General features: G+C 35.6%; 1 protein-coding gene across 1 annotated transcript in view; it reads right to left on the bottom strand.

The window, feature by feature from the left end:
* The window catches only part of LOC109206323, an 8,020-nt gene extending 716 nt beyond the window's left edge, over window positions 1-7,304 (bottom strand). Inside the window, exons 1-5 of the mRNA XM_019369143.1 lie at window positions 6,642-7,304; window positions 4,806-4,906; window positions 4,053-4,150; window positions 1,471-1,676; window positions 349-396 (exon numbers count right to left, since the gene is read on the bottom strand). Of these exons, the coding sequence (XP_019224688.1) occupies window positions 353-396; window positions 1,471-1,676; window positions 4,053-4,150; window positions 4,806-4,906; window positions 6,642-7,143 (951 nt within the window). The 5' untranslated portion in view covers window positions 7,144-7,304 and the 3' untranslated portion in view covers window positions 349-352. The remainder of the gene's footprint in view (window positions 1-348; window positions 397-1,470; window positions 1,677-4,052; window positions 4,151-4,805; window positions 4,907-6,641) is intronic.
* Between the last annotated feature and the right edge of the window lie 2,810 nt (window positions 7,305-10,114).

Genomic DNA, 10,114 nt, shown 5'->3' with positions numbered 1-10,114 from the left:
GTAGTCGTACGAGTACGACGTAGTGCGACAGACAATACACTAGTACGGAAGTACCGAATTTTTTACCCCCCCCCCCCCCGAACTTTTACTCAACTAACATACGAACACGCATAAATTGATTATCCACTATACAAATTGTCCGCTTTATGATATACGTTTAACATACTGAAAGTTAGCTCCCATTAGAAAGTGCAGCAATACTTGCATCACATAGTTCACACAGCAATTTCTTGTGTTTGATTCAAACATGTCAAAGTTAGTGACTTATGCTTATCTTAAGTTAAGTGAAGGAGAGATGCAAATAAGTCACTGGCAAAGTTTTTTTTTTTAAAACAGAACGAGGCTCACCAATCTATATCTTGTCAAAATCATCATCGAAGGCATCATCCCCATCATCTGAAAAATGAAACAGATAGTCAATGTGCTGCAACCTGATCATTCAGAATGTGTAATACATTTGCTTAAAGGTCAGATTCTTCAACAGCAACAAGAAAATCTAAAAGGAACGACATATTTCAATCTTGAAAACAAACAAAGGAATGGACATGAAATATAAAATGTAAAATGTTATAATGGAACTCATAAAGCTTGAAAAGCCTATCAGCTTGTTAAGCAACTTATTACTTCTACAACACTGAAACTAAGACAAGTTTTTGGTGGTTATCAGTGTGGATATTTTAAGCCTCCACTAATAAAAATGGAGATGCCCCATGTCATTACAAATGCTATGTGGATGCTTGATATAATTTATAGTGGTCAACATTATTTTATGAAAAAAAGCCATACTTGACAGGAAAGATGAACACTAACATTTGTGAACAGAAGGAAATGTTTAAGTTTTATTCTTTTGATAAGGTTTTCTGAAATTGTCTTGCAGATCTTTGTGATACATGTATGCATAAAGTACTACTTATCCTAAATGCTATTTGAAGGCCAAAAGTGAAAGATTTCAAGCAGAGATAGTAATTGCAGATCTAAGACAACAATAGATAACTGCATCAAAATTATTGTCTTCTAGAATTATCTTATTTATTCTAGATGGCAACAGATTAAGGCCACAATTTTGAGTGGAGTGGACACACTAACTGTGTGCAAACCAAAATTTAATGAAAGACAGAGAACATTTATAACAGTTCTTACTTTTTTTGTTTATTCTATCATTATTATTATAAAGGTAGGATATACAATTACCACTGTTATTATGGAATCAAATTGTGATAACAGTTTTTATCAATCCAATAACGATATGTAGAAAAAAGGAAAACGACACCTAGCCAATATACTACAAAGGATTGAAGCTGGTATGTTCAGACTAATCTTGCTTCTTATTCGTTTACTTTTGCTTTCCTTGTTGTTACAAGAGAGGGACATGCAAAGAGCAAAGATAGAAAGATTGACTACAGAACTATAAGCAAAGAGCAATCTGTTGTTCAACCAGTTGGAGAATATGTTGAAGTGTAAATAGAGTACCTGGCCCATCATCGCTGTCTTCTCCAAGGAGAAAAATATCCAAATCCTGGTCTGACGTTGATGAGGCTGCCTTTTTATTTGTCTGGGGTGTTGCCTCAACCACTGGTTTAGAAGTTGTTCCAGCTGATGAAACCTGCTTTTCACTCTCCACTTGTGCCTTTTCAACAGATTTTATTTCGGCCTCTTCCATGTATTTCTTTTCATACCTAATTCAGATGTAGCCTAAATTAGTAAAGCTCTAACTACTATCTATGGGCCAAATCCAAGAAATGCATACTTGAACGGAGAAGAAAATGAAGGTTAATCATATTTCGGCATAGTGAACAAACACTCTGCTTATTTTACCATGTACCCTAAACCAAACCTTCCCCAGGAAAGCAGCTATATGCCTCTATTAGCTGTAATAAAAATGCCTTACTTTGTGGCCTTTTTATTTAGGAGGCAAATCTCCCTGTTAGTTTAAAGCCTCTACACGGTCTTCATTGATGCGAAGGGGCACCACCAATTTGTTACCACATAAAGGAATTAACCCTATACTCATGAATTAGTATTATTATCTATTAGAAAGTGCTAATATATATTGAGTGAAAAGGCACGTAAAATAGTGTGTAGTGTATACATCTGATCACTAAAACTCAGTTGCTTTCATGATAGGAGACTAAGAAAGTTCGTTATCCTTTTTACATCATTGACTTTATTCATTTACACAAAAAGCCAAAAGGTAAATAATATGTACTTTAATCTGAGAATATTCTCAGCTTTGCTTTCAGAAACCCTCTGACCCTCTCTTTCGACAACAAATGTCCCACATCTTGCTTCACTCCTTACCAGATTCTTTGTTGTTCCAGCACAGCATTCAATTCTTTACTGTTATGGGCATATAATACACACTAAAATGTACTGACAAAGAACTGAGACAGTTGTGAGGCCATGTCGCAGTGAATGAATAGCTGGTTCACAAATTGTATCAGCCTCACATAAATGGCATCTATTGCATAATACCATCCTCATATTCTGAAAGATTATCTCGTGTGAGAACAACCACATGCATCAAAGTCCAGTACATTCATTTATTATTTTTTAGAAAGAAACTAGTTATTCTGTTTTAATTGCTCTTGCAGTAGCCTATTCTTTAAGGTTTTTGGTCAAGGTTGTCTTAACTCTTGTCTTATGAGATATCTACTTCTCATTAACATTGAATGATTATCTCATTTTAGATATTGAAATTAATCAGAGGAAAACCAGTTAAATGTGCTAGATTGGGCTTTAACAAATCTTTACTTGTGGCTTAAGCTCAAGGAAATGATTTTTCAAGAAGACATTCCTGCATGTCCAGAACAATCAATAGAATTCGTGGGATGTAATAATATTATGGCTTCTGGTGGTGTAAAGCAGTGAATATATTTTGATGAGATACACCTTCAGATTTACCAAGGAACTAAGAAGCCCGTGGCGGAATTCAGGATTTTAAAGTCATGGGTGCCGATCGATAAAAATTCCAAAACAAAGAGAAAAAATGAGTTTAATTGTGGGTGCTCACTCATTATTTATATACATATTTTTATAATTGCCTACGCAAATTTACTACACATGGTCAAAGATAATGGGTGCTTAAGCACCCACCATTGTCAATGTGGATCCGCCACTGTAAGAAGCTTTATTTTCACACTCACATCCTTAGTACTATTTATTATCACTGAGACAATCACGCTCTCTATGATTCTACTCTCTTTTTCTTGCAAATTTCCTTCTTATCAATGAAATAAGGAAAATGAGAAGAAACGGGTTTAAGAAAGACAACTCAGCTCGTTTCCAACTAGCCAATATATGCCATATGTGGCACACAAGTTCAGAGTCTACCCCCACTTACATTCACTGCCCAGTAGCAACAGACACCTGGAACACGTTCTTAACCATTTTTAGACTGAATTGGAATGCCTAATTCAGTCAGAGGGGTTTATGAAGCACGGGGTCCTAGGAGAGTTGACAAAAAGCCATCAAGCACATCTGACAAATGGTGCCTGCCTGTATTTTTGGTGTGTCTGGATTGAAAACCCCCCAGATGTTTCGATGGTAATTCAACTTCTAGAACCTACCTGGAAGCTAAATGTTTGGTTAACCTTTTTAGTTGGGTGAATCTTTCCCCTTTTTAGTTGGTTAACCTTTCTTGATGCCTTTCTAATGACATTTCACTTGCCTTATAAAAAAAACAAAAAAAAAAAAAGAAGAAGAAGAAGCAGAAGAAGAAAGAAAGACAATTCAGCTCAGCACATGCACTTCCACAGCATCAGAAATGAGATTGACAGTACTGCAGTCTGTAATCATCACTTAGCAGTTCATTTCCCACTTTCGGAAGCCTCAGAGAGGCTACATTCCATTCTTAATAAACTGTCAAAACATTCACCAATTAATCCTGACTAAATTAATTCAGCTCTTTTATACTGAACCTTTACCCAATTATAAAGCCAGCATGTTTCTGCATAACATCACGATGTACTCCAAAAGTACAGATAGAATTAGGTCAGTTTGCGTAAGAGATCACCATATAAAATAAAACGAAAGATCTCTAGTGAAGTACTTACGGGGCCACATGACTGTTAACTAGAATAAAGTAGATTCTCCAGAACTTCCGCTCCCTCATTATGCGCGGGCATAACTCATACCTTAGCTTTGAGATTTCCTGCAAAAACACCACATGTAATGCTCTTACTAACAATGGCAATTTTTTAAAAAAGGCACACTTTTATCAGACAAAAATTGCACCATTCTGAACAGCATTTTCCCTTTTCATAGACCTCAAATCAAAAAGATTTGGTGCATTAGCAAAAAGTAGAATAGGAGATTACAAACTATTCAATATGTCGGTGTAAACATCTTCTGAAAGACAAAAACTCAACAAAAATTGTGATGTACCATGAACTTACAAGAGAAGCTAACCAGGACAGCCAGTGGACCTTCTAAACTCAAACACAAAATAAAGCAACACATATTGAGACCCTTGAGATTTAGGCTTAATTAAGCATAAGACTGATTTTCTTTCTAAATAATGAATCTGAGCAGGTAATTCTATGCGAGTTCCGCAAAGAAAAATCAGTATCAAGTACAAATAAATGAGAGGGGATACAATAGGTCGATGGCCAACTTAAAACTACTGTAATTATCTTTATATTAAATTCACTAATATGCTCCGATCTGTATTTTATGAAATGAGGCATTTTAATGTCACTGACTCCAAGCTAGTTTGGGAATTGAGACTTAGTCTATTGATCAGCCAACCCTTAGAGGGTGAATAACCCCAGAAGTCATGCGCTCTTTTTTTTTTTTAAATGTCATACCTTGACAGATTGAAGAACAAGTTTTGCGTGTTTTTCTTGAAATTCTGTAAGATCCTGCCGAACATTTGACACTGTAGGAATATCAGAGATCACCGAATCATCTGCACATCCAAGCCATACTTCAGTTAAGCTAGTTTCTTTTGAGAATAGGTGACTCAAAAGAAATAAACAAGGAACATGTGATTAAGCATAGAAAAATCATTATAAAATGTAAAGGGAATCACAATTTTTATGATAAATAATGGAAATAACGCTGCATGTGAAAGCTTGCTAACATAGACAATCCCAATCCTAGATAAAGGAGGAGGATTGGGGTGGGTTGACGGTTGCGTAAAACAAGTCTATTTATGATAATATCCTCATGATAGCTTCCTGAATGGGAATTAAACGGGTACAAATGGAGTGAAATGGATATTGAGGATGATAAATGAGGGAAATCACAATCTTTAACAAGTATGCTGCCAAAAACTAAAAATGACATGCTCCAGAAATTATTGCAAGAGATGGAGATCTCCAAAGGATATGGATTTTTTTAATTTTTTTTTTTGTTTGTTTGCACAGATGTAGGTGTTTGCTGTTAGAATTCCAGAAATGAGACTAGGAAATAGTTGCTTCTAATACACTTTTTCTTTAACTAACACTTCATGATTTATCTAAATCCTCCCTATAACATTCTAATCTTGAAGCTCATATAAGAAGTGCAACCAACAGTGTCCAATAGCCCATGCCTTGAAATGTTTATACTTTCAGGCATATATCCTTGTAAGGTGGTGGGCAAGGTCCAACCTGATGCATACTGCTAATAGAATTAGACCCTCGCAGAACAAAAATCATCATGTCGCATCATCTGAGACAACAGTTATCCTCTTCAAGACTCTGGGCTAGAGATAAAGGAGGGAATACTTCTCCGTGGACTTGACATGTTCCATTTGCAATTTTTGCAGGGTGCTTTATCCAGAAACAAACACAATGACATTTATATATCTCATCACCAAGACAGATGAGTTTGATTAAGTGCATTGCTTTGGTAATTGGTTGACTGAACCATTTGAATGTTAAGAAAATGTAAGAATGGCATGCAATTTGTTGAACTGAACCTCAGTCGTTCATCTATTGTAGATCTAATTTGCGCGGTTAGGTTATAGATGAACCAATCTAATGGATTTCAAGGTTAATGCTAAAACGTACTACCACTTCTAAAATTTAAACAGTATCTGCCGTAACTCTCAGCATTCTTCAAATGTTACCCCAAAGATCTGATTATAAGTTTGTCCTTAAGCTAGGAGGGAAATATTAATAAAATCGTTCCCAAAAAATACTTGGTTTGGCTCTATACACCCTGTCATTGTTGCATGTGAAGAATAATAAATGTAGTAATCTCAAATACATAAAATGAAGAGATGATTAACGACAATGAACGTAGAGGTTCAAAAACAATTTGAACATGTTCTCGTCACTCTAAAACCCTGCATAACTAAACAGCACCTAGTTTCTCTAGAAGTCTATCTCTAAAGCTTCTAGTAGTTCCTTCTATTTACTTCTTCTGCCATAATTTTTTTTATATATCCAGAGTTATAGTTCCACTAATAGGGATACTTCTTCGCATTTTCCTCCTGTCAGAATTATTAAATTAAAATTGTGACATAGCTAAAGTAATATCTTCAATACTGCGAATTTCTCTTGTACATTTAGCATAGAGAACTCAGCGATCCGATTTTCTGTTAGTTTTCCTTCATTCAGCAATCTAAGTGAACTCCGAAATTGAAATAATATACTTTTTCCAGTTCAAGAAGTACAACATTTTCACCTCTTATTCAGAAATGTACAACAAATTACCTTCAAGTGGGAAATCCTGAAAGGTATTAATGGTAATCCCCTTAACGAACTCTCTCAAATCATCAGTAACTCCAAATTGCTCGAGATCGGCAAGCGTAGGGGCAGACGACGCCGTTTGAGGAGCAGCCGACGACGAGTCAACAATGTGAGAAAGCGCAGCGGAAGGAATTTGAAACTTGATCTGTTCAGCGCGTTTGAGAGCGTCAACTTTGATCTGATCGGCGCGTTTAGAAGCTTCGGAAACGATAACATCGGCGCGTTTGGTAGCTTCGACGGCTATTTCCTTGGATCGTTTGGAAGCCTCGACGGCGATTTCTTTGGATCGCTTGGATGCCTCGACAGCAAATTCCTTAGATCGTTTGGAAGCTTCTAGGACGACGTCGGAGAGCTTGGAGGAACCAATGGTAAGCTCCTGAGAACGATTAGCGGCTTCTTTTGTGAATTCTGTGGTTCGCTTTGCTGCTTCTTCAGCGAAACTTCGAGCCTTTTGCCAGAAATCCATGATCGTTTTTGGATTTGCAAGAGAACAGAAGCTAATCAAAGTAACGGATTGGAGAAGTGTAGTGGAGTTTGGAGATGCTGCAAATGATTTTCGGGATTCGGAATAGGGGAGTACTGAGTTTTAAAGACGACAAAGAAGAGGAAGAAACAAATTAGGACTTTTCTATTATTAATAAAGAGTTACGAAGAAGGAAGCGCCTTATACCGAGAAAATGATAAAATTGATCCCTCAAACATACCGGTACATTTAAAATAGTCCTTAACTATACTCTCGAGCAGTTTTAATCCTTTAAATTTGCTAAAAATGAGCACTTTTGATCTTTGTAAAATATTGATCAAACTCTGATTGTCGCATTTAACGAGAACCGCAAAAAAAAAAAAAGGTCTATTGGTAACTCACATTTGGAGATGTCAAATTTTTGCAGTTTTTACTATTTTGGTCTATATCTAATGTTTGACTCAGCTATTTGAGTTGTAAGTTTCTATATTATTTTTAGTTTAGGTCTAATATATGATGTTATTTTTAGTATTGCTTGTGATTTGACAAGATTTTTCTAGCTTTTTTTGGTCAAATTCTTTTTCTTACAATTTTTCGCTAAATCTAACCGTCAAAGTATGTTAAATATTTGAGGGGACCAAAATGCTCAATTTCAACAAATTTAAAGGATCAAAACTATCCAAGGGTATATTTAGGGGATAATTTAGAAACTACCCTCAAACATAAGGGATCATGTTTGTTATTTTCTATTCTTTGAAAATATACTCTGGATAGAAATCTTGGTAAATAATAGGTTTTTGAAGGAGTAATTGATTTGATAGTGTTATACTAAAATATAGTCGTCAGAATATGTATTTAGTAGTGTATGTCTTATATTTTAAAAATATAAACTTAATTAATTTAGTTTGGTTCTAATATTTAAAAATTTACTTATTTAATTTAATTTCTTTTTAGGAAAAACCACCCACCGAACCATAAAAGTTAATAACCCCAAGAGGAAGCATCTACCTGAACTTTCTCTTATAAAACAAGAAATGTCAAAACTACGCATATAATGACGTCTAGACTCTCGATTGAGCAACTACCTAAATTGTTCTAATTTGCATCGTGCTAATATGGTTAATCACTATAGATAATTGATCAACCAGTTGGGTAATCCTCGTTCGTGTTGGTTATTAGAGTGGTGTCGAGCTGTTGGAGACTTCAAGATATACATGTTGTTTCTTTCGCAGACCTCGAAATCACCATTCTACTTCTTTATGTACTTTTGAGACGTATTATGTATTCCTTGTAGCAGGGGCGAAGCAAGTCACATAACAGCTATAAAGTACAAGTAATAAACAGGGGAACGGGGCTATAATTCTCGAAACGACCGGTCGGATCGTTACACCAAAAATAAGAAAAATACACAAATAGTACTAATACTACGGGTAAGATGAAGGGACACTAACGATTACCTGTCAACTTTCCACTCTAATTCTCGATCTCCACCCTTTCCTATCGAGGTTCATGTCCTCGGTAAGTTGGAACAATAATATGTCCTGCCTAATCACCTCACCCCCAATACTTCTTTGGCCTATCACTACCTTTCCTTAGATCTGCCATGATCAACCTCTCACACCTCCTGACCAAAACATTTATGTCTTTCTTCCCTGCACATGCCCGAACCATCTCAGCTCGATTTCCGCAATATGTCCTCCACCTAGGCAACACCCACCTTGAAAGTACCGCATGTAATGCTAAAACTAAGATTTTAAACCTTGCCACATGTCTGAAATCTTTCAAAGCAATATCTCTGGTTTAATCACTTACATAAATTATATCAGCTTAAAGAATCCACTTGTCTGTTTATCACCTTGTAAAGTATTCATGCAATTCTTTATCTAGGGTTTTCACCTTTCCACATGTCCAAAATCTGTGCTAACACAATGCCACTTGTTTTATCTACTCAGTAACTCTCATACATCAGCTTAAACTTTACTAAGAATAACTTGATAAGTTAGTCTTTGCATGAAAACCAGTTTAAAAATATAATGTCCCTCTGCTATTTTTGGGAAGGTAAAATTTTGACTAAATTTTTTAGAATTTGCTTGTACTCAGCATGAAGTGTAAGAGGCATAGGAGACGAAATGTTAGACTGGGTGAAGTTGGCGATATCCCTGCTGCATGTGGCATTTCCAATATAAATAAGAGAAATTTTGGTAATCAGAGATGGAAAACTCAATTCCAACAATGTAAAGATTCAGAGAATAGTCATGTTCTAGCGCTGCCTCAACAAATGTCAAAATCAGTTTCTGATTTGGCTAGTTGTGACAATATTAAGAATGCAATATTATGTCTTGGAACCAAATGTAAGAAGTCTAGGGTCATGAAAAGGCAAAAGAAGAGTACAAAAGTTGGTTCCTTAAGCAAGAAGCCAAGAAAAGGGTCAAAACAAGAAGTGGTCATTGATAAAACAAAAGGCTATAATAGCAATGTAAATAGTGTTAAGAAATGGCTTGAAGAGGTTGGATTTAAGAAGTATGGTTTATTGTTTGAAAAGCATGAAGTGGATAATGAAACTCTGCCATTGCTTACATTTAATGATCTCAAAGAAATGGGAATTTCTGCGGTTGGAAGTCGAAGGAAGTTGTTCAATGCAATTCAAGAATTAAAGGAAAGGAGGCAAGGGTGATTAGAAAACAAATGGCTTTAAGTATCATTTTTCTACTTTTGCTATTAGTTTTGTATGTCTCTGTGTTCTGGTTTTGGAATTGTAAATATTTCCTTGTTTTATAAATCTGAACAATGTGTTAAGTTAGATCTTAACTTACTGGTAGGGACAATAAAGAACAGGCCGTGAAAATCTGAATAAGGGTTGAAAATCGAGTGCAATATTTACTAGAGTATAAAAAATAAAAAAACAATCTTATTAATTAGTGCAAACTAGTATCAACAGATTCAGCATGTCTTACACGTTCCATGTGACCTGCAC

The sequence above is a fragment of the Nicotiana attenuata genome, unplaced genomic scaffold (genome assembly GCF_001879085.1).
Source record: "Nicotiana attenuata strain UT unplaced genomic scaffold, NIATTr2, whole genome shotgun sequence".
Classification (NCBI taxonomy): domain Eukaryota; kingdom Viridiplantae; phylum Streptophyta; class Magnoliopsida; order Solanales; family Solanaceae; genus Nicotiana; species Nicotiana attenuata.
This window is presented reverse-complemented; position numbering and strand designations above follow the sequence as displayed.